The sequence below is a fragment of the Pan paniscus genome, chromosome 13, assembly GCF_029289425.2.
Source record: "Pan paniscus chromosome 13, NHGRI_mPanPan1-v2.0_pri, whole genome shotgun sequence".
Lineage (NCBI taxonomy): Eukaryota > Metazoa > Chordata > Mammalia > Primates > Hominidae > Pan > Pan paniscus.
The window spans coordinates 89395904-89421155 of record NC_073262.2 but is presented as its reverse complement, the minus strand read 5'-3'; the positions used below and the strand labels follow the sequence as shown (position 1 = coordinate 89421155).

Here is a 25252-nt window from a genome sequence, read left to right as displayed (position 1 = left end):
TTTCCAACCTCAGTTGCTTTTTATGTTTATGACATACAGGACTTTATTAAAATAATATGTTCATATATAGCTTATGGCATCTTTTATTGCTTTTAAGTTTAAACAGACCATCCTAACTGAAAGGTCAGATAGTTTATTTTCTTATATTTAATATAATTATTTTCCATATTTGATCTCTCTAAGCAATATATTTTCACATATGGATCCAATTAATTTATTCCAAATAGTTAACCAAAATATATCTATCATTTAATGACTATTCAACCTTTTCTCAATGATTTCTAATGGCATCTTATCATAGATAACATTTTATAAATACTAAGTGTCCAATTTGTACCATAATACAACTTATAGCATAATATCACTCACTCTTAATTTTGTAGATATATAATATGTTAGTTGTCTGTAATGGCAAATTGCCCCTAGGAGATGTATTTTTAAAAGATTCCCATGTATCTTTACACATTTATTCTTTAAAGATTATTTTTGCCAATTCTTAAAAATAAATCTATAATAATATGTTAGGGAGGTTTCAGATAGTTTACCTGTTGGGACACAAGACCCTTGCTTGCAAGCAGCTTCTCAGAACTAAAACAGGCCCAAGAGAACTTGTTTGCCCATTCTACCATGTGAGGACACAGAAGATGTCATCTATAAACAAAAATGCCCTCACCAGACACAGAATCTGCTGGCACCTTGATCTTAGACTTCCCAGACTCCAGAACTGCAAGAAATAAATTTCTCTTGTTTACAAGCTACCCGGCTCAGGGTATTTCATTATAGCAGCCTGAAAAGACTAAGACAATGTTTTCTTCAAAGTAGCACTCCCTTGTCACCTCCTTATGTTGACTTAAGCATTTTCATTTTCAGCTTACCAGAACAAGATATCCCCAAACAGAGAAAATAATTCATTTACATTTAGCAAAAACAAACAAAAAACTGTTTAAGTGCTTACTTGGCATTCTTCTGGTTTTCCAAGGCAGAGGGGTCAACACATAGCCATCTTTGTAAGCAATAATAGTTAAACTAAGTCCTAATTTGTAGGGTACTTTTATCAGCACTGCTCCATTGCTTTTAGTTACTGTGGAATTTGTCTTCGTGTAGTTTACAAACACTTCTACAACTGCTTGGCTCAGGTACTGACGGCTGATGATGTCATTCACCTGGACTTTCAACATAAATACAGACACTGGAGAGAAAAAGGTAGAAATTGCAGCATGTCGTATCCTAGAATGCATATGTCATAGTCTTTAAATGTCATTCAACATATCTAAATGACAGTACAAAACTATTGTTAAACTTAGGAACTACACATAAATACATATAATAATGAAGAATTCATTATTCTTTGTAAAACGAAATAAATTTCAATACAGTTAAGTGCTCCATAGCAACATTTCAGTCAATGATGGACCACATATATAATCTTCCAGAAGATTATGATGGCGCTAAAAAATTCCCATTGCCTAGTGACATCATGGCCATCATAGTGTTGCAGTGCAATGTGTTACTCACGTGTTAATGGTGATACTGGTGTAAACAAACCTGTGCTGCCAGTTGTATGAAAGTATAGCATATATAATTAGGTACAGCATATAAAACTTGATAATAGATTACTACGTTACTGGTTTATGAATTTACTATACTTTTTAATCATTATTTTACAATGCAGTCCTTCTACATACAAAAATAAAAGTTAATTGTAAAAAAGACTCTGGCAGGTCCTTCAGGAGGTATTCCAAAAAAAATAAAGGTATTGTTATCTTGGGAGATGACACTTCCATGAATGCTGCTGCCCAGTGGGACAAGATGTGGAGGTGGAAGACAATAATATTGATGATCCTGCCCTGTGTAGGCCTGGGCTAATGTTTATATTTGTGTCTTAGTTTTTAACAAAAAAAGTTTAAAAAGTAAAAAGTAAAAAATTTTTTAAATAGAAAAAAGCTTATCAAATAAGGATAGAAAAAAATTTGTACAGTTGTACAATGTGTTTCTTTTAAGCTAAGTGTTATTACAAAAGAATCAAAAAGTTTAAGTTTCAGTAAGTTTATGAACTTATAGTAAGCTAAGGTTAACTTATTGAAGAAAGAAAAATATTTTTTTCTAAATTTAATATAACCTAAGTATACCACCGTGGAGTGTTTGCAGAGTCTACAGTAGTATACGGTAATGTCCTAGGGCTTCACATTCACACACCCATAGCAACTTCCAGTCCTGCAAGCTGTATGCATGGTAAGTGCCCTTTACAAGTGTACTATTTAAAAAAAAAATCTTTTGTATGGTCTCTCTGTTGTGCCTTTTGTACGCTTAGATAAGTGTCAGTTTAGATGCACTGACACTTAAAATTGTGTTACAGTTGCCTGCAGTATCCAGGACAGTAATATGCTGTACAGACTTGCAGCTTAGGAGCAATAGCCTATACCATATAACCTAGGTGTGCAGTAGGCTATACCATCTAGGTTTGTATAAGTACATTATGATGTTCACAAAACAATAAAATCACCTAACAATGCATTTCTCATAGTGTATTGTCATTGTTAAGTTACACATGGCTGTATTTGTTATTAAGGCACAATATTACTCAATTTTTTCCTATCAATTAAAAAAGAAGAAAGGACAGCAGTGAATAATGCGAAGACTGAGGTTCTCTCTCAAGGAAAATACATTTTTATTGTGTTTCACTAACTCTAATGCTATCAATAGCAACAGGAGACAGACAAATTCCTAGACAGTCAAAAATGGGTTCCCTTTCAGTGCCAACCTTCAAGCCAAAGAAAGCCTGAAACCTAAAAACTGAACTGCCAGTTCTGGACAGAGTCCACGACCAGAGTGAGAACTATCTTTGTCTTACCCTCTGTCTCTTGATTGGTTCCTTTTGGGTGATGCCTTTTAACCAACTGAACGGTTATTTTTCCAAGATGACCCATGGACTATTCTGCATGCACTCCCCCATTCTAAGCCCACAAAAACTCCAGACTCAGCCTCACAGATGGCTACCCTGCTTTTTTTTTTTTTTTTTTTTTACAAAAAGCTGATTCCATTTATAATTCAGAGTAATGAGAGTGTGATGGTAACTCAAAGGTAGACAGATCAGTGGAACTGGAGCATGACCACATGTACTGATATCTGATATATGACAGAAGTGTAATAAATTAATGGAGAAAGGATGGGCCAATAAGTCACTGGTACCTGGAAAATAAGATACCCATATAAAAATGTTTGACTCCCTATTGTATACTATATACACGTTAAAAATATTCCAAGAAAACTAACCTAAATATGAAAGGCAAAACTTTACATACTTTAAAAGAAAGTACAGGAAACTAAACAATGTTGCACTATGGAAGGAATCCTTAAATAAAACCCAAAATCACAAATGACACATGAAAGATTCATAAATTCACTAAATTAAAATGAAGGCTTTTATGCAACCAAACATGGCACAAATTAAAAAAACAAGTCACAGACTGGGATAAAACATTTGCAATACATATAGCTAACAAAAAAATTGGCATTCAGAACATATAAAGTATGCATAGAAAACTATTATTTGATAGAAAAAAATGAACAATTCACAGAACAGGAAATCTATTGGTTACTTAATATGTGAAAAGATTTTTTTTTAATTTTTTTTTATTATACTTTAAGTTTTAGGGTACATGTGCACATTGTGCAGGTTAGTTACATATGTATACATGTGCCATGCTGGTGCACTGCACCCACTAACTCGTCATCTAGCATTAGGTATATCTCCCAGTGCTATCCCTCCCCCCTCCCCCCACCCTACCACAGTCCCCAGAGTGTGATATTCCCCTTCCTGTGTCCATGTGATCTCATTGTTCAATTCCCACCTATGAGTGAGAATATGCGGTGTTTGGTTTTTTGTTCTTGCGATAGTTTACTGAGAATGATGGTTTCCAATTTCATCCATGTCCCTACAAAGGACATGAACTCATCATTTTTTATGGCTGCATAGTATTCCATGGTGTATATGTGCCACATTTTCTTAATCCAGTCTATCATTGTTGGACATTTGGGTTGGTTCCAAGTCTTTGCTATTGTGAATAATGCCGCAATAAACATACGTGTGCATGTGTCTTTATAGCAGCATGATTTATAGTCCTTTGGGTGTATAACCAGTAATGGGATGGCTGGGTCAAATGGTATTTCTAGTTCTAGATCCCTGAGGAATCGCCACACTGACTTCCACAATGGTTGAACTAGGCTACCCTGCTTTCAGGGTCCCCTCTCCACCGAGAGCCTTCCTTTTGTTGCTCAATAAAATTCTTCTCTGCCCTACTTATTCTCCAGTGTCTGTGTACCTTATTCTTCTTGGGCATGGGACAAGAACCTGGAACTCACCAAACTGCGGGCAGCAGAAACAAACAAGCTGTAACCCTAACTTCTGCCCCGTGGGCTGTGGACGGTGGGAATAAAATAGCTGCAATATGCTCCCACTCTCCAAGCTATGGGAGTGGAAAGCTGCAAAATTTCTGGAAGCTCAGACCTCAGGACTCCCCAAGCAAGAGTTGTAACATCCCTTGGGGCTCCGTGATCACTGGCATCTCTAAACATGGATCACCATGTTCCCCTAGTCTAGATGCCAGCACCCAACACAGAAGCCGCCTGTGGCATGCCCAGTCCAGCCACAGGCTGAGAGTGGAGCCACAGCGGGTGTGGGATCTGAGCAGGCGCGAGCCGAGCACAGCCTGCTGGGCTGTGCAACACCCAGACGGAGGCAGCTGCAGAGATTTCTGGTTGTCAAAGCAGCACTGTAGGAAATCTTGTAACACTTTCAAGTTACATAGATTTAACACATTCCAAATGTAGTCAAAGTTCTTAGAATAAAATGCCACTACTGCATGGCTAGCTCTTTTATTTTTTTCTGTTGTCTGGAAAGCAGAAGATGTTTTTCAGTGCCAAATATACAAAATATCAAAAATCCTTCTCTAAAATATCAAAAAGCCTTATCCATTAGGTATATAAGAAAACAAGGCTGAGCATGATGGCTCATGCCTGTAATCCCAGCACTTTAAGAGGCTGAGGCAGGAGGATTGCTTGAGGCCAGGAGTTCAAGACCAGCCTAGGCAACATAGACCCTGTCTCTACAAAAAACTTGAAATTAGCTGGGTGTACTGGCACATGCCAGCTGCTTGGGAGGGTGAGAAGGAAGGATGATTTAGCCCAGGAGGTCAAGGCTGCAGTGAGCCATGATCACACCACTGCACTCCAGCCTGGACAACACAGCATGACCCTGTCTCCTAAAAAAAGAGAAAGAAAAGAAACTAACATATGTTGAGGAAAATGAAAACTAAAGCCTGTTTTTACTTTAACCTCTGGTCTTACTCCTTAAGTACAGATCTTGATAACGTCTGCCTAAGAAAGAGCTTGTACCACCATGAAAGTGCCTTTGTAAGCATGTATCACATCTCTGTGAAAGATGCTTTCTCTTCCCCTGTAAACGGGTTCTGGAGTCAGTCACCATCCACCTCTGCCATTCCCTAGACATGTGACCTTGGGCAAGTTAGCTCTCAAAGTCCATTTGGTCATATGTAAAATCAGGAAAATAGTTAGCTACTTTGAGATAATAAAATGAAATAATGTGTCCAGTACAGAGCTTGTGTATCACTTAATGTGATTGATAATAAAAATTATTATTCCACGATAAGAGAGCACTTCACAAAAATTAGAGTACACTGATAAGAAATATAAAGATTATGCTGCAATACATTTGCATAAACCTATTTTTACCTAAAATTTGTATCAAGAACAGCAAATCAGATAAAAAATTCTTGTCAATGTTGACTGAGCCTCAATATTGCTATCAAAATATTGTTATACCTTGTCCGTTCTTTGTTAAACTGGACCTTAAATTGCTTCTGGATCATAACAAAGACATTTCAAATACAAATATAACCTTTGTAATAATCACCCAGTCCTAGGGAAGGTTCAATCCACCAAACTAAAAAAAAAAAAAAGCTCTGATCCCTTCCAGAGTCTAAAACGTTAAATGTTATCCAAACACTATTCTCATTCTCTCTCTCTCTCTCTCTCTCTCTCCCACACACACACACACACACAGCCACAAACATATTTCAGTATACCTCCTCTTATAAAAATTTTAACCATAATAAGAACTAAAATGTGCTGAGGGTAATAAGCCATGCATTGTGTTAGTTTTTAAGTGCATTATTCTACTTACTCTTCAAAAAAAACCTCATGGAAGAGATAATGTTGTTTTCTTTATTTTATACATATTGGTAACTGACAGTTGCAGAGGTTTGAAAGTGAACCATGGCTAACCCTCAGTAAATGGAGGAAACAGGACATAAACTCAGGACATCTCTCATCAATGCTTATGCTTGTAAACCATTGCCCTACATCTGCCTGGTTACTCTCTTAAAAGCAATTATCATCTCAGTTTAGAGTGTGGAGATGGGAAGAATTGATTGAGAAAAGCAAAGAGAAGATTATATCAAATCATACCTTAAAATGAGGTTCTATTAGTCTGTCTGAAACACTGAATTTCCTGAACAACAATCTCATATATATTCAAATGTAAATATGAGGAAGAGATTCCAAGGTGATATAGAGATAAGTAAATTTTATCCACACATCTGCTTTGCATCTTTAATGATAATAGAAAACCTTGTGAGAGGTCAAATTACTTTGAGTAGTCATTAGTATCATTACTTTTAAGAGATAAATTGAAGAACATTCAGTAATAAAAGGCCAAATAAGCTTTGGGTCTTAAGCTGTTCCTCAAACTATTTTTCCATCGTATCATAAATTCAGCCCATTAATAGTATTTTGTTATAAAATAAATATGGTTGTAACAATTTAAAATCAAAAGATGAAGGTAAAGAATAAATATATGTGCCTGAGATTGCCTTTATGAAAATTATAACACAATTATAACAGTTAGTGAGATCTGATCTGGCCAACCCCCTTCCTCTTGCCTGTTGCCTTCAAGCTGCCTTAATTATTCCTGGGCTAAGGCTGGGCTAGCATTGAGAGACATTTAGTTTATAGTTTAAATAATAATAGCCCTTCCTCAAAATGTAACTGCCTTTATAAAGCTAACGAGATCATCGGGTTAGGAGGATGTGAGGAGCCTGAATTCTAAGGTGTAGATTGCCAGCCATTCTTCTGGAGGTCACAAGATATGCAATTTCCCCAATTACTCCTGCAAATAACATCACTATTGTAGAACCTAAGGATTGGCCATTTGAGATGTCTTTTCAGGTTTTTTTAATGTCTGAATTGATGGCTCCACCACTCCAGTGGCAGCACCCAGAAGCAACTCAGCTCAAGAGGACAGCTTTGACTCCCTGTGATTTCATCTCCAACCCAATCAATCAGCAGAAAGCACCCATTGCCTAGCCACTGCCACCCTGTCCCCTGCTTCCCCCAAACTGATGGCAGTGACAGCCCGTGTGGAGCAGCCACTGTGAGGATGCCAGCTGCAGCAGGGGAGGCACAGCTGGGGCTGCACAATCCACAAGGCCAGAGGGAGCCCCTGCCCCTACTGAGTTGGTGGGGCAGGAGCCCACACTCCTGGGCACAGCTGCAGCCTGTCAGCTGCAGCTGCAGACCCCAGCATCCCTCTGCTCTCAGGGGCCCAGGAAGCCCCCTTCCCTCACAGGCTTGAAAGTGCCTGCTTCCACTGTCTGGCCTTTCCCTGCTCCCGGTGCCAGCCCTGGGGCAAAGCAAAGTTGTGGTCAAGAACAGGCACTTTTGCAACCCAGCTGGATGTGCACACACTTGGGGGCAGCAATGATAGGCCAGCCCCCTGTCGCCTAGGCCCCTTCTGGACTTTGGGCACTCATGGCCACAGGAGGGAAACAGCAGAGGCTGAGGGTGGCTCCACACAGGATTGTGGGTACCCCTCAGCACCCCTCAGGTATGGCCTGAAGCATGGGGGCCAGGTTGCCAGTTCCACAGACCAGAATGAGAACTTCTGGTGCATCTTCCTGGCCCGCTCATGGACCAATCAGCATGTACTTCCTCCCATCTGAAGCCCATAAAAACCCTGGACTCAGCCAGACTCAGGCAGAGGACAGGATGACCTGCCTGCGGATAGGAGCTACCCACTCTGGATCGCCTCTCACCTGAGGGCCACAGAGATGTTGTGATGACCTGCTTATGGATAGGAGCTACCCACTCCAGGTATCCTCTCTCCATTGAGGGCTGCACACTCTTTGAGACGACCTACCGGCAGATAGAAGCTACCCACTCCAGGCCTCCTCTCCGCTGAGAGCTGTACTCATCGGGATGACCTGCCTGTGGATAAGAGCTACCTACCCGCTCTGGGTCTCCTCTCTGCTGAGGGCTACAGACATTGAGACAACCTGCCTCTGGATAGGAGCTACCCACTCTAGGTCTCCTCTCTGCTGAGGGCTGTACTCATTGGGATGACCTGCTTGTGGGAAGGAGCTACCCACTTCGGGGTATCATTTATACCTACACTGATAACACCCATCCTACAGTCTCCTGAGAGCTCTACTTTCGCTCAATAATGCACTCTTCACCTTGCTCACCCTCCAGTTGTCTGTGTATTTCATTTTTCCTGGACGTGGAATAAAAGCTCAGTCCCCATTGAATGGTGGGACTGAAAGAGCTGTAACACATACAGGGCTGAAATATGCCCCTCTACTCACCACATTGCTGGTGACAAGAAGGAAAGAGAAGAGCTGCAGTCCTTCAGGAAGCCCAGACCTAGGAGCTCCCTGAGCCAAGGCTGAGATACCCTCTTTGAGGTTCTGTGGTTCCTGGAGTCTCCAAGCTCCCGGGTGCCACTGCGTTCCCCAGTGCCTGTAGCGGAAGCCACTTGAGGTACACCTGTTCCAGCCACAGCCTTGCAGGGAGCTAGCACCCATGCCAGTGCCTGGAGCTGCCTGCCCTGTCACAGTTGGTATGTCTGGCTATGTGCAGTGGCTGTTCACTCATTCACACACCCCTCACTCACCCACACTCACTCACTCATGCACCCCTCAATGCTCTGTGCCTGGCTCACCCTTGGCAGGCATGGGATCCAGGCCAATAGTGTGAGCTGAATGCAGCCTCCTGGGCCAAGTGGGAAGAACAAGCCCAGTGGGCCTGAGCAAAACTTGGGCAAAGGAGCCACCAGCCACAAAGGTTTCTGGCTGGCAAAGTGACACCCCAAGTCTCCTGTGACAAAATGATCTTTGAAAAACCTCCAAATTCTTGGGGGAGACTGATTTGAATAATAAATAAACTGATCTTCTGTTCAGCTGGCTCTGTGTGAACTAAACTCTTTCTTCATTGCAATTCCCCTGCCTTGATAAATTGGCTCTAACTGGGAAGTAGGCAAGAAGAACCCATTGGTCAGTTATATCCCAAGTCTTCTATGTATAGATCACAAAAATCTCAATATACCTTTGTAAAATTTGTAACATCAAATCCATTTTATTGATTTTAAAAAACGAAGATTCAGATAGGTCATGAAAATTGACCAAAGTCTCACAGATGGTAAGAGGGCATGTCAGCCTTCAAATACACGCACTGTTACAGTCGGTAATCAGATATGAGCAAGGCAGGAGAGGACCCACCCTCACCAGGAATGTCAGGCAAACATCAGGCAATGTTCAGGCAGTTGTTAAACTGTCTCTCTATAATAATAATTGGTCACAACCAGCACCAGGGAAGGGCTGTCTCTCGATAGATAGAAAATCTGAAACTGGTGATCAGCAGCTTCCTGATGAGATCTCAGGAGTTGGGTGAGTGGGCCCAAGCATGTGCACTAAAAGGTAAAATAGCAGAGTTTAACTGAAATATGACCTTCCTCTAGGAACACTTAACTGGTAAGGGAAAATGCCTCAAGTGAGCATGTGTACAACTTCAATAAACGCACTGCACATGCAGCCGCTCCCAAGTGCTAGCAGGCCACTGCACATGCAGACAGCCCACTCCGCAGGAAGAATCACAGAAGTAAAGCAACCCTGGAAGCTGCCAACACATAAGACCCCAAGTCAAAAATCAAACCGTGCATTTGAATCTCAAGTTGCCTGCTTGACCCTCTTCCACATGCACTTTACTTTTGTTCCTGCTCTAAAACCTTTTAATAAACTTTCATGCCTGCTCTAAAACTTGCCTTGGTGTCTCTCTGCCTTACACCCGTCAGTTGAATTCTTTCTTCCAGGAAGGCAAGAACTGAGGTGGCTGCAGACCCATGTGGATTCACCACTGCCAACACCACGAAGGACTCCAAAGCCATCTTGGAACTATGGAACAGTGGGGCTTGGGGTGACACTACTAAATTAACTCAAGTAATATATGATTGCAATCATCATTGAGAACTTAAATTCTTATAAAACATCAATTAAAAAGAAAAAGCACCCCCTGGCCATATACACACATACTCATGCCAAACCATGTCCTCAAACTCAAATGGAAAATATAACACTTGGGTTTAAAAAACAACAAAAAAAAAGGTTATAATAGTAAGATATATCAGTGGCTTCCAACCTTTTTGGCACCAGACTCTGGTTTCAGAGAAGACAATTTTTTCATGGACCACATTAGGGGATAGTTTCAGGATGATTCAAATGCATTACATTTATTGTGTACTTTATTATTATTACATTGTAATATATAATGCAATAATTATACAACTCCCCTCAGCGGGAGCCCTGAGCTTGTTTTCTTGCATCTAGATGGTCCCATCTCAGGGTGATGGGAGAGAGTGACAGATCATCAGGAATTAGATTTTCATAAGGAGCATGCAACCTAGATCCCTCACATGCTCAGTTCAAAATAGGGTTCATGCTCCTATGAGAAACTAATGCTGCCACTGATCTGACAAGAGTCGGAGCCCAGGCCATAATGTGAGTGATGGGGAATGGCTGTAAACATAGATGAAGCTTCACTGACTCACCCGCCGCTCACCTTCTGCTGTGAGGCCCAGTTCCTGATAGGTCTCAGTATCTGTATCTGTCCGTGTCCCAGGGGTTTCAGACCCCTGATATATATGACATGATGGGCTTTCTTGGATAAGTAGTTGGATAGTATAAAAAACTATAAGTGTAGAGAAAAAGTAGCTGCTGCTCAATTTGAAATAATTCTCTCAGCCACCCAGCCCCTAATCCTTCAGTCAAAATTTACTGAGCCACTAGCATAAAGCACCCAACTAATATAAGCCAGATAGATTCTATCAGGACCTCAAAATGTGAATACAGTTACAGAGATGCTAATGGTTGCTGGAACTGAATTACCTTGGAAAGTCTATGAGGCCTTACCATTGTGCTTTCTAGTGCTTCCCTAGTCCCTCTCCTTCCAGAAGCTGGGTTGTGCAGCCCTTCCAGCTGATCTGTGAACTACATAATAATCTTTCCTAGAAAGCCCTTTCATTTATTGTAGCCAGAGTTTGTTTCTGTTGCTTGCTCCTTAAGTAAGCACATTAAATATGTACAACTGTAAATAAAGGATACTATTTACTAGGCCACTATTTTATAGACATTGATACCTGTTACAGAATGTGAAGGAATTAAGGATAATGTTGAGTACCAAAAACATGATAAACCGCATGAGAGACAAACTGAACATAACTAACTCATAAGGGAATTAGGATCTCTATTCCAATTCAATAAGAGATCTTATTCAAAGCAAATGTACCTACAATGGCTCCTTCAACAGCATATTCAATAGGGAATTTTTATTAATTCATTTGTTTCAAAGATCAACTTCAGAGATTCTCAGAGCCTTTGGATTTACAGACAAATCTCAATGTGTGGTAAGATCTTAAGCTAAATTCGCAAAAGAAAAAAAAACTGCATATTCCATCTGTTTCATCCTTGTAAAAGTACAGTTGCCAAAATAAGACACACTAAAACCCTCCTGACATTCTGAAGCTGGATTTGATTTATAAAATGTTTTCTAAAACGTTTTCTAATCCAGAATGGATGATTTTATTTTTTTCACATGCAATAATGTTAATATAAATCTGATAAGAAAATATCATATTTAGAAAAAAATAGATTTGCAAAGGTCAAGTCTTGATGATCCAAATCATAATCTCCCTCTCTGATGAGATCGCCTATATCTATATCTTAAAGTGCTTAGTAGACTTAGTGCATAATACAGGCCTGACTAACAGGGTCCTCGCTAGCTCAAAATGGAAACAACTGACTTGCAGTTGTTTCCTCCTTAATGCCACTCAGTTAGAGCTGACATAATAAATTACAGGTTTTATACATACATACATACATACATGTTTACTTGTGTGACACACACACATATACAGCCCAGTGCTGGAAACTTTACACATATTGTCCAATTTCATCCTAATACACACCTGTAAGACATTTCCCAATTTTAAGGCAAGGAAATTGAGATTAAAACTGCACAGCTGGCCAGTTGTGGTGGCTCACGCCTGTATTCCCAGCACTCTGGGAGGCCAAGGCAGGTGGATCACGAGGTCAAGAGATTGAGACCATCCTGGCCAACATGGTAAAACCCTGTCTCTATGAAAAATACAAAAATTAGCTAGGTGTGGTGGCAAGTGCCTGTAGTCCCAGCTACTCAGGAGGCTGAGGCGGGGGAATTGCTTGAACCCAGAGGCGGAGGTTGCAGTGAGCTGAGATCGTGCCACTGTACTCCAGCCTGGCTAGAGAGAGAGAGAGAGACTCTGTCTCAAAAACAAACAAGACAAAACAAAAAACAAAAAATGAAAAACTGCACAGCTAATAAGGTTATAGCCAGGATTCACAGGCAAGTCCCTCTGACACCAAGTCCCATGTACCACATTAACTCTTATTGAAAAGCATTAGGGATTTGGTTTTCATCATATTTACTAACTTATTTTCTCACAACCAATGCTCAGAAGGAAATTCTCATTCACTGACTCTCTGAGCCTCTTCTCCCCATCCTCAAACTTGGTTTGTCTCTCACCCTAGCACAAGCCACAGCAAAAGCAGCATTTAAAAAACAAAACAAAACAAAACAAAAAAAAAAACCTCAGCTGAAATCCTGGTCAAAGTAATAAATGAGGTATGAACAACTCTTTTCTATTTCAAGTAAAAGGAAAAGTTATAAAGAATTAGCTGCTTATGACTTAAACGGGATGCTTCTGATTTCCATGGTGTCAACAGCTTGATCAAGCAAGCAGCACAGTCAGCCAGAAGCAATACATGTCCCTAATAATCCTCTACCAGTTCTCTCCTCCAGAAAAAAAAAAATACTTTGGCATTTAGACAGGGTAGATTCCATGATTAAATATCTGATTTTCAGCCGGAGGTGCTTTTGTCTACCTACCCTTCTTCAGTGTATTTTTTTAGCTTTCAATGAGCATATTTATTTTCTCTGTCACTTAATTATAATCATTATGTCTTGCCCACATAATCATCTTTTCAACATATCACTATTCATTTTAAAATGGTTCAGTATTAAATGATTCAACTGCACCCTTAGAAAACATATAATCTAAATGTTGAGAAAAACAAGTAAAAATAAAATACGTATCAGTGAGCTAGGTCCTGAGGTTGCTGGAGAAGATTTAACTATTTAGCAGATGGTTACAAGCATCATTAAGTAGTGAGAATCACTAAAATTCAAATAATAATAAATAGGTATAAAGGAATATTCTGGAAAAAAATATTAAAACCAATACTATATTATGGTTTTCCTATGGAATACAAATAGGTAACTAAAAGTCCAAAAGGGCTTTAAAAATACTGCTAACTATATATATTTGGGTGACATTTACGTCTTTATGTAGGTGGGCTGAAAATATCACAATCCCACTTCTTTTCAAGAGACTCTGACATCATCCTATTATGTTGTCACCATTATGTAGGTTACAACTATACACATGGAGAAGCCACCTCATTTTCAGATTTATCCAGTACAAAAACTCACCTACTTCGTTTCCATTATGTTTCAAAAGCAAGTATCTATAATAATTTCATTTCATATGCTACAACTTAATCTCCTATAGGAATACATTGCTAAAATAAAAAGATTTTATAAACAGACTATAGGTCAAATTTTTAAAACAATATTTTAATGGGATAAATTCAAAATTTTTATTGAGGTTTATGTATCCTGAGAACTAGGAAAAATGAAGAACACAAAAATATAGTGGAATAAAATAGTTGGTTGGAAACAATAGAAATGTTCATTTACGTGAATCCATTCAACAAATGTTTACTGATTACCTACTTTTCCTCAGATCTGCACGAGATGGGGATTGGGGATACAGACAGCAATAGAAAACAGACTTTCCTTGATGTATAATTCTGAGGGGAAACAACATGTGAAGAAAAATACAGAATTTCTGATATTACAATAAAGGAGGTAGAAAAGCAATATTGAAACAGACAAGAGAACTTCCTATAGTATCTAACACAATTTTCTAGAAATTATGTAGAAATTAATTTAGAATATGTATAAAAATTCCTCTAAGTATCAAAAAATGACACTAATATCTACTTTGCTATCAGTTTACACTATCATTTTTTTTTAACAGGAAGAATGTCAACATTTTGAGTCCAGATCATCTGAGGGCCTGCCCATGAATTCTCACCTATTTTTCATGATCTGACTTTTCTGTGGAGATGTTGTGGTAGGAACCCAAAAGATACCAGGCTTCTGCTTATCTCCCAAATCAGGCTTCTTTGGGGTCTATTCAGAGGCCTAGTTTGCTCTCTACCCACCATTTTCACACAAAATATTCAGCTATCAAGAAATCTTAGTTTAGAGGTAGGTATACCTGTAAACTATATCTATATAAATATAATATAGATACATATAACTATATATATAAATATCTGAAGAAATCTGGTTCCAAATTTAATTCCAAATTTAAATGTCTATGTATTTAAACCATTAGTAGAAACATAACCATCATGGTTTCACTAAACATAATATCAATTGTTTTCTAACGTTTTAGGCTAGCATTCAAAATCCTCTGAGATCTGACCGTCACCTCCCTTTCCAGTCGTTTTTCCCCACTCATCATACTCATATCAGATATGGGCAAATTATAGGCTGCCTGCCAACTCTGACCCACTCTGATTTTGTAAGTAAACTTTTACTGGAACACAGTCATGCTAATTCATTTATACATTACCTATGGCTACACTTGCTACAATGGCAAAGTTTGCTACAATGCTATCTGGCACTCTACAGAAAAAGTTTGCAGAACCCTGTTCTACACTGTCTCGTAAATGGGTCATTGGTCACTAACCAAGACAACCCATTTGCCTGCTACAACATAATTATTCATCTCTTTCTTCCATCTGAAATGCCCTTTTAAAAATCTCTACCTGTCAAAATCCTAACCTATCCTTCAAAGTATGGTCAAATGCCCCCTTTTCAAATAAATGTCCCCTTAGCCCAACCAAATGGGATCTCCTCTTCTTTACTGACCAGATTAATGACACATGATATATTCCGGTATGTTTTCCTTTTCTGTGCATCTTCTCTCTGCAAAAGTCAGGTTCTTGACAGCCCCTATTATTTCCAACTCAGCCATGAGTCATACTAAAGCTTAAGCTAAATAAGAGTTAGCATGTGGATACTTACTAAATGAAGGGGGTTGGGGGAGAGAGGGAAGAGGAGGCGTTGCAGAGAGAGAAGGAATAAAGGGAGAGAGGTAGAAAAAGGAGAAAGAGATCAGAAGTGGCCAAGCACCTGATAAAAGGAATGAAAATTGCAGGATTTCGGCAGGGGCCACCAGAAATTACAGCCAGCTCTCCAGCCCCAGTATTGGGTAAAAAATTTTAAGCTTAATCCCACAGTTGACATTGAAAAATATTTTACATTACTATAATAATTACAGCAAGAAGTAAATAATAAGATTCCTCTTCCTTTCAGAAATTAATACTAATTTTTTTCATAAGAATATTTAACCTGGAAATTTTGACTAGAAAAAACAGTTTTGACTAAAGAATGATACTAGGGAGTAGAAAAACTTCCTAAATAAATATAAGGCAAATGTATCCTGGCAAAGAGTAAATTAAAAATTTTATTTTTACTACTATAAAAAAATCATCAAAGTAGTTTTACGAGTCTTTCTCCCAGGGTACTAGCACGATTTCCCTATTTAATTGGAATGAGGGCTGAAAGTTCAGAAAAGAGTTGAGGACAACGAAGGAGGTTATAAAGAAAAAGGACCATATTATTATGCATTCTGAAAAGTGGGGTGGGAAGGGTTTAATCAGTTTACTCTCTGCAGCATTTCAAATATGGACACACAAGCCTCCTTCTTTTAAAGAAACAAAAGGGTGCTGAATTAAAAAAAATCAGTAAAATAGAAAAGCCTCCTTTTCATTGCTTAAGCCCCAGATTGGATCCAAACTCTTATTGGCTTTGAGGTTTAAAAGAAAAAGAAAAAAATATGTGCGTGTTTGAATAAAAAACAAATTTACTTGCAGTAAACTAATATTTATTACAGAGAAAATGTCAATTCTAAGAAGAAATTAATGAGAGAGAATAAAGACATGATCTCCAAAGGTATAAAATGTTATGGAGCAAATAAAATATACTTTTTATCCATTAGGACCGAAGGCTTAAATAAGTGTGATTCACCAAAGCTAATGAAATGGATAACATAAAAAGAGCCTTTACAACTTAAGAACTAGCACACAATAGACAACTCAACAGAGAACAAATGAGAGAGCTGAGCCATTACTATTTGGACTCCAGTCCTTCTTGCCTACCTAAAGGACCCTTTTCCTCAATGGAAATCAATCAACTGTCCCAAGCTCCTAAAACAGATTGTCCAAGCTCACTCCACAGGCATTTGTCATCCTGACTTTTTTTTTCTTCCCAATTTTTCATCCTTCCTTAGAATCACAAGCATTTATTCACTCACTCAGACACTTATTCAACATTTATTAAGGATACTTCATGTGATGGCACTAGGTAGAGAGAGACAGAAGAGCCTTCAGCCCAGTGAGGAAAGCTCAAGATAATTTTAAGTGTTTGAAAAAACACTGGTCACCACTGCCATGTAAGTACTGAGCACCTAACTCAGACTAATGTGAGAGCGCTCCTCTGTGAAGACAAAATCAGAATTGAGTTTTGAAAATGGGGTGTGAGGGGAAGGAGTGAATAGCACAGCTCCCTGAACCTGGGAATTCAATCACAGATACTTATCCTTGAGACTCAGCTCAGATATCCCCTCTGCGCTGAGGCATGGTATGACTGATTTCCCCGTCCTTTGAATCGAAACAGCACAAACTGAGTTATCACCTAAGATCAGGGTCATGTTTGGCGTAACAGATGAAAAGAAGACAGAGAAAGTAAAATTCTTTTTTTTTTTTTGAGACGGAGTCTCGCTCTGTCGCCCAGGCTGGAGTGCAGTGGCGTGGTCTCGGCTCACTGCAAGCTCCGCCTCCCGGGTTAACACCATTCTCCTGCTTCAGCCTCCCAAGTAGCTGGGACTACAGGTGCCTGCCACCACGCCCGGCTAATTTTTTGTATTTTTAGTAGAGACAGGGTTTCACCGTGTTAGCCAGGATGGTCTCAATCTCCTGACCTCGTGATCTGCCTGCCTCGGCCTCCCAAAGTGTTGGGATTACAGGCGTGAGCCATCGCGCCTGGCCTACTCAGCAAAAATTCTTAAAAACTGAGGAAAGAACAAAGAGGTTAAGAAGAATATGTAAAGGCTCTGCCAAAAATAGAAATACATAAGCTGATGAAACATAAGAAGATATTCCTCCTTAGAGGAAAGACGAGAATTTAGCAATTCATTCAGCAAGCATGTGCTAACTGACATCATCCTCTGCACTCAATGTCCTTTTCTGAGCCCACTGCATCTCTGAGCTCATTTCCCCTCCTTTATCTTCATCCATTCCGATCCACAATGGCCTTCTTACACTTCCTTGAACACTCCAGGCACGCTCTCACCTTCAGGTCTTTGCATAGGTAATTCCTTCTTCCTAGAATTGTCTTCTCTCTGAAATCCAAATGGCTTACTCCCTCACTTTCTAAAAGTCTTTGTCAAAATGACACTTCTCATGACTCCTGTCCTCCCAATCTGACTTTCCCGTGTTTCAGGGGTCCCAAGACCACCTTAAGCCTGGTGATTCACCAAAAGGAATCAAATGTCCTTTGATAGGTTATACTCACAATTATGCTTTATTATAGTAAAGGATGAAGAGTAAAACAACACGAAAAACATATTTCTTCTAGCTGTGAGCTGCAGGGACACAGGCAAAGTGTCTCTACATAGGGAAGGCCAATTGAGTCTTAGGGTCCAAAGCTGTCAAGGCATTGGTCATGTGGACACATTCCTGTAACATAACTAGCCAGGGCAGCAAAAACACAGGACCCCCAGCATAAATCATGTGTATATCATGATCCTGCTAAATGATCCTAACAAGTCTTGACAAGCTGGAACAGCATACCCCGTTGCTCCAGATATATAAAATATCATTATCAACCAGTAAAATAAAGAACACTCTGAGGGCCACATTCCCAGAAGCCGGCCAAGGACAATCATAGCTCCAGGCTTCATGACAAGCAAGGATAGAGCAACCAAACTTGCTGTGCTAACCCACTTCTCAACTTTGATCTATTTTTTCCATAATATTTTTCCATACTACCTTCTTAACACATATATAACTTACTCATTAGGTTCATTTTCTGTTTCCCCAACTAGAATGTTAACTCTATAAGGTCATGGACATTCTCATTTTATTTACTGTATCCTCAAATACCAATACTTATTTCTGAATGAATGAATATTTGAATTAATGAAAGAACTCCTTACTCTTATACCAATAGATGGGACTACTGGCTCAAAACCACTTAATAATTGCAAGGAGAGATGCAAATGTGTGAAATGAGGTAGACGGCCTTGAAGTAGAGGGTGGGACAAGAAGATGGGTAAGCAATCATTTCTGGCACAGAACATTTGTAAGTTTTGTACTTTAAGCAAAGTACAAATTCTTTAATTCTTTACCATTTCTTCCTTCAGCAACTTCTTCAGTAAATATACTAATTCTTTTGAGGTTAAAAAAGGATTTAAAATGCAAGATTAGGACCACCATTGTTGCTTTGCCTTAGAAAAACAAACATATGAAGATTAAATTCATCATTTATCTGTTACCCAACTTTAAGTAATTAATTGGAAAAATACTAGAACCAAATTTGAAGTTGGCAATAAAAATGAGAATAAATAATACAGTTGAAAATAATTAAAAAAACAGACATAAGGGGGAAAGTCTCATTTGAGAAAACAAATTTTTGAATATAGAATTACCAAATCTATTTCACACAGACTATTTCTAATAAATTACTATTTAAAAGAGTCATTTGTTGGGAATCTTTTAACAGTATTGTTCATCCTCCAGGTGTTTCAAATTATTGATAAAACTATATGAGAGAGACAAAAGGACCTTTGGGGAATCAACAATTACTGAATGTTCCCTCTCATGAATGTAACAGTGGAAATCTGGTTAGATCCATTTGCTAGGGTACAATACCCCCTTGGGGATGAATTAAGTGTGAATTACTTGAATTGGATACAGAGTACCCTAGCCTCCTTTGCAACTTAATGACTCAATGCCCCTAAGTATTCCTAATTTAGTATAATTGATGAATGAAGTCTGGAGACGACTATATCATCTGCAGGCCAAAAGGAGAATCAAGCTATTACTATTTATATAATTAATACCCTGAAAAGGATTTATCGTCCAAAACTGAAAATGCCCACAAAAAAATATTCCCCCAAAGTTCCTAAAAAGGATGCAATATCCTCAACACCAAATAATTGTAAAGTGTGATTACTATTTTGAGCTGCACAACTCTAAGCCAGGGGAAATGGGGTAAGACTGAACTCATTATTGGAGTCCATGTTAACACTTTTCAATAGAATGAGCTTTAAGATAGGGTTAACTGTCTGTACCAACTGGGATGGCCAGTGACCTCCACCTCCTGCCAAGAGAACTGTTTAGTACAGCCCAAAGGCCATCATCTCTATCTATGCCCTATGCCACCGGACAACCCAGTCCTCTCTATCCTGCAGCAGAGAAGTTTTCTTTACTGCATGGTAAACATTCATTTACTACATGAATGCATGGTGTTTCATGCATTCAAAACTTGATCACTGTATCATGCATTCAAGTTTCAAAAACATTAAAATGTGAAACAGTTGATCACAGAATAAAAAAATGGTACTGTAAAGCATATATGAGCACAGTGCCTTGAATCTAGTTAAGTCCCTTTTTTTTAAGTACCTATTTTTAGTGGTTCCATATCTTTAATGCCGAAAAGAAACAGTGTGATCAATCTTTTCTTAGAATGTATACAGGCTTGTCAGTTGAACATCTAAAATGAACAACATAATGGACAAAAACTTAGTAAATAAACTCTGTGTCATACCTAGAACAGAAAATCATCAAAAGCCTGAGATTTGGGGCAGGTCCCAAACTATGCTCAAAGCTACCAAAGGTGATATAACAAACTCACAGGGGTGCCAGAAGACATTTTAAATTTTCCATGCAAGCACAATAATACTAACATCTGTTAGACATCATAAACTTCAGGGAGTTTACAATTTCAGCATTAGATCATACTATGTTCAATTAAATGACATTGTTCTTTGTAAAGCTGTGTTTTCAGTAACTGCTCTGATAGAAAGTAAATACTTCATGAAAATAAATTTGAGCAGAAAATGAAGGTGGAAATGTTCAATCTTATTCCAACGTTGGCAAAGTTGTGCACACATACCCCATTAAGCAATTAGCAAATATGTTTTTTTTTTTTTTCAAATGACTACTAAGTTAGACATCAAGTTGTCTTGTTACCAAAATACTACTGAGACACTGAGGGGACTGTGAACCAAGAAAGTTTTAGAGCCTTTGTTTTGTGCAGTCTTAATGCTACATACTTTATTAAGCACCTACTATATGCAAGATCTGTACTAGGCACTGAGAGAGACACAAATAAATTAGTAGCCTTTAATATGTTTACAAGTCAGAAGGAGAGACTGATAGTACCAAGAAAATTACAGGTAAAGTGAGAGTTTAGAGAATTGTATAATTAAATTATTCTGGCTAACAATGTTAAGCAAGAAATCAGTCATTTATGAACTCTTAGTGTATATCTAAAAGGTGCTTGTTCACTTTATTGTCTTAGTAAGAACATTCTAGAAAACGTGTTTTCTTTGAAAAAAACATTTAGTATTCTAAATACACGTTTATTTTCTGAATGCATGACTGATTGCTTGAATAAATGAAATGTTGAATGAGAATCTTATATAACCTCAAGATTATCAATTTTCATAATGTGTTACTATTGTTAACCTTCTCTAGAATGCTTAACTCTCTTGGCTCAGAACAGCAATTCTCAACCCTGGCTATACATTAGACTTACCTAGGAGACTAACCTTTTGCCACATTCCCAGGCCCCACCCCAGTCCCAATTAAGTCAAAATCACTGCAGATGGATGGAGTCCAGAGAAGCATATTTTTGAAAGGTTCCAGATGATTCTAGTGCACAGCCAAGATTGAGAACCACTGACCTAAAATGATAAATAGGTAATATCCTGAAGGGATAGGGATATGACCTAAAGCCATCTTCTTCGGTTCATATTTAATTGTTCTGTTTCTCTTACTAAAACAGTAAGAATTGAAATTGCTTATCTTCAATATCATTGATATTTTATGGCTTACTCCCAAATCCTGATGCATACCCCTAGAGGCACAAGCACCCCAGAGAATCAGAGAGGTAAGATACTGACAAAAATGAAAGCTGACCTTTGATGGCTACCAGATCTGCTGATAGTTACTATTATTATTTTAAACAAATTACTGTTATCTTCAATTTTCTGCTCATTTATTTCTGCGTCCTTCCCGTATTAGAAATGTCTGGTTAACTCAGGGTTTGGGTACATTTAATACATTTAATTAGAGAGTTTTTGTTTTGTTTTGTTTTGTTTTGTTTTGTTTTGTACATGATCTACACAGAAAATTTGGAAAATACAAAAAACTATAGAGAAAAATAAAAATATTTCCTAATCCCATTTTTCAGAGTTAACTTGATTTCCATCCAGCACTTTTAAAAGCACACTGAAAAAAGCAGACCTACAAAATTCAGATCATATTGTGTCCCTGTGATTACTTGTGTCTACATTTGTATAAGCACGGTAATGTATTCAAGAAACTCACCAAATTGTTAATATTGACTATATCAGTAGGAGCCATTCTGGAGAGGGGATACTATGTGACTCACCAAAATGTATGACATGACAACTACAGTGAGCATGTATTAAGTAGGAGGGGAAAAAGAAAATTAGCCAATAAATAATATTATGGCCAGGTGTGGTGGCTCACGCCTGTAATCCCAGCACTTTGGGAGGCCAAGGTGGGCAGATCACCTGAGGTCAGAAGTTCGAGATCAGCCTGGCCAACATGGTGAAACCCCATCTCTTCTAAAAATACAAAGATTAGCCGGGTATAGTGGTGGGTGCCTGTAATCCCAGCTACTCAGGAGGCTGAGGCAGGAGAATCACTCGAACCCAGGAGGTGGAGGTTACAGTGAGCTGAGATAGCGCCATTGCATTCCAGCCTGGGCGACAGAGCGAGACTCCGTCTCAACAGAAAAAAGAATATTATATGCTGTGTTTTTCAGTTAAGATTATATTGCAAACACACAACCATGGTACTAAATATTTCTAAAATTATCTTGTTTCTTATTTAAGAAAATTCTATGGGTTATTATTAACTATTTTCTTATTACTGTATGTTTAGACCTAATTTTTCACATTTGGAAACAATGCTTTAATCAAAATATATTTTCATATACCTTTGTCTAAATTTACAGTTGTTTCCTGGGGAGGAGAAATAATAGGTCAAAGCTGTGAACTGTTCATAGCTTCTTGATGTGCATTGCTAAAATGCTTTCCAGAATGTGATGCCAATTTATAATGTAAACAGGAGAGTATTCCTATGTTATTTTACTGTAGTCAATATATCAATGTGACTGCTCCTGTCTCCGCAGGGAGTTAACAGGGAAATTAATGCTCAGTATGCTTTGAAATAATTATATTTTTCATTAACTTAGCTTTCATTCCCAAGATTGTTGTTTTATTTGTTTTTTTCTCACAACAGTCTCTTGATAGGTTAAGAGAGCTTCTTATAAAGAAAACTAAACACACAAACAATAGCCTGATAGAGAGCAACAACAGTCCATATACTATTTTGTTGTTTTGGGATTCCATTGGTAAACTCACATAATTTATTTACAGTGGAATAAAGTGGGGAAAACTTAATGAAATATCCATTTTTCCCGTTTACAGAAGCCTTTCTCTCCTTGTTCTATCAATGTGTAAAGTATGTTTAGATCAATGAAGAAAAAAATGGAACTCAGAAACTGCAAGATACAAGCTTCGGCATGTCTTTTAGAAAGGGTTTGAAACCTTCTGTCAGCATTTCATTTAAGTAGATGAGACACACCATGCTGGGAGAGTGGGGAAAGTGGTTAGATTTAAACAGAATTAGATGGAGCATTTTCTCCAATGTTTCTCTGACACCTTAGTAAATTGTACGGTTTTCCCTGTAATTTAACATCTGAAAGGAATACTGACCGGTAAATACAAATTCAGGTGCTATGAGAACATTGAGTGCCTTAAAGAATAGCACAGCATGAATAGCACAGCATGAATAGCAGAGCATGAATGAGACACAGTCTACAGCATTAGCAGACAGCAACTATATTGCCAGGAAGGCCTGGAAGTTTTAAGCAAAATAAGAAAAATATTAAATTGAAATATCTTAAAGGAAAAAGCAGATATGACACAACACATGTGCAATACACATTTCGTACAAAAGAAAAGTCCGTAGGTAGCATCTCAATATTTTTTAAAAATTAAGATATCAATTAAATTTGCCTCAGTAAACATGAATACTGACCAGGAATTAAGTAAAATGCCAGGTCCAGTAGGAGTATACGGCATAACAGCTTCTATTTATTCAACACCTTCTTTGAGTTAGTAGCTAGCTATGTTAGATGTGTATGTAAGTATATTTAATATTCCCCAATTTCAACCTGAATTAATTCAAAATCTAATGGGAAAGGCATACAAAATTATACAAACAAAGTATTATAGGGATAGAGAAGAGGGAAATATGAATTCTAAATGAGGGAATATGGGATATTTTCAAGTAGGAAATAATTGAGACTGAATTTGAAAGAGTAGATTTGAAAACCTAGAGTTGAGTCAAGGGTACATCAGAAAGAAGGAATAGCGTGAGAAAAAGCACAAAAGTTTTAGAAAAATAAATGCCATGTTAAGGGAATGACAGTCAGCTGTAGCAAGAAAAAAGCCTGGGAACAATGGAAATGACTGGATTTCATTCCGCTGCTGATGTAAGGAAGGTTGAGCCGTGTGTGACAAGACCTTTTTGGTACAGAAAGACCTCTCTGGGAGCAATTTGTAAAATGGCCTTAGACAGTCAGAAACTGGATTAGCTATTGAAATAGTTTAGGAGCAAGAAAAGAAAACCAAAATTAGAGCAGAGGCAATGACAAAGGAGGATCAGAAGCAAAAGCATTTCGGATCTGGCAAATGACACAATATTGAGATGGGGAAATTTTTAAATGATACTGAGATTTTTGAGTTTCAATAACCAGGTAAACAGAAATAATATTCATTTATTTATAATAACATTTATTGAGCACCTAATAATTGTCAATCAAGGTGATAGGCACTGACCATCAGCCAAACAGCAAAATAGCAATAGACCATACTCCATAGGACTGGAAAGTCTAGCAGGAGGTTGCAGACAAATCCGTATGTCATTACAACTGAGCATGAAGAAAGCTTGCATTAATAAGTCATGTGCTTTGGGAACACATAGCAAGACACAAAGCCCAGACTGGGAAAGTCCAGAAAGATTCCTGATAGAAGTGAAAGGTGACACCAGAAAGTCTCTCTTCACCTTAGCAAGCAGAAGCTGTCCAGAGAGAAGAGACTTCCAGGCAGAGAGAGAAAAATTACTGAAGCCTAAGGTAGCAGCTGGCAGAAACTGCAGAGAGGAAAGCCTGACTAGAGCATGGAATACAAGAGAGAAGGAGACAGAGAAGTGGGAGGGGCATCTGATCAGAAGCATCCATTAGAGTAGACTCATCTACCGTCCTCCTGGAAGGAAACATAAATGAACTTTTAAAGTCAGTCCATCTTGGTGATTCAGTGATGCAACTCCATGTAAAAGATCTCTCCTCTTAATACCAGAACAGTAATTCTTTAATCCCTTTGAGAATCTTATTTACGTATGGATCTCTC

At 38.4% G+C, this 25252-nt stretch overlaps 1 protein-coding gene across 2 annotated transcripts in view; it reads right to left on the bottom strand.

Annotated features, from left to right (window-relative positions):
* Positions 1-25252, bottom strand: part of FAM171B (family with sequence similarity 171 member B) — a 72903-nt gene that overhangs the window by 24273 nt on the left and 23378 nt on the right. The window contains exons 1-2 of one of the 2 annotated variants that reach the window (XM_034954627.2): positions 10115-10138; positions 956-1189 (exon numbers count right to left, since the gene is read on the bottom strand). In XM_034954627.2, coding sequence (XP_034810518.1) covers positions 956-1178 — 223 coding nt within the window. In that variant the 5' untranslated portion in view covers positions 1179-1189; positions 10115-10138. Of the gene's footprint in view, positions 1-955; positions 1190-10114; positions 10139-25252 lie in introns of those variants that run through there. The other variant, XM_034954626.3, reaches the window with a different exon arrangement.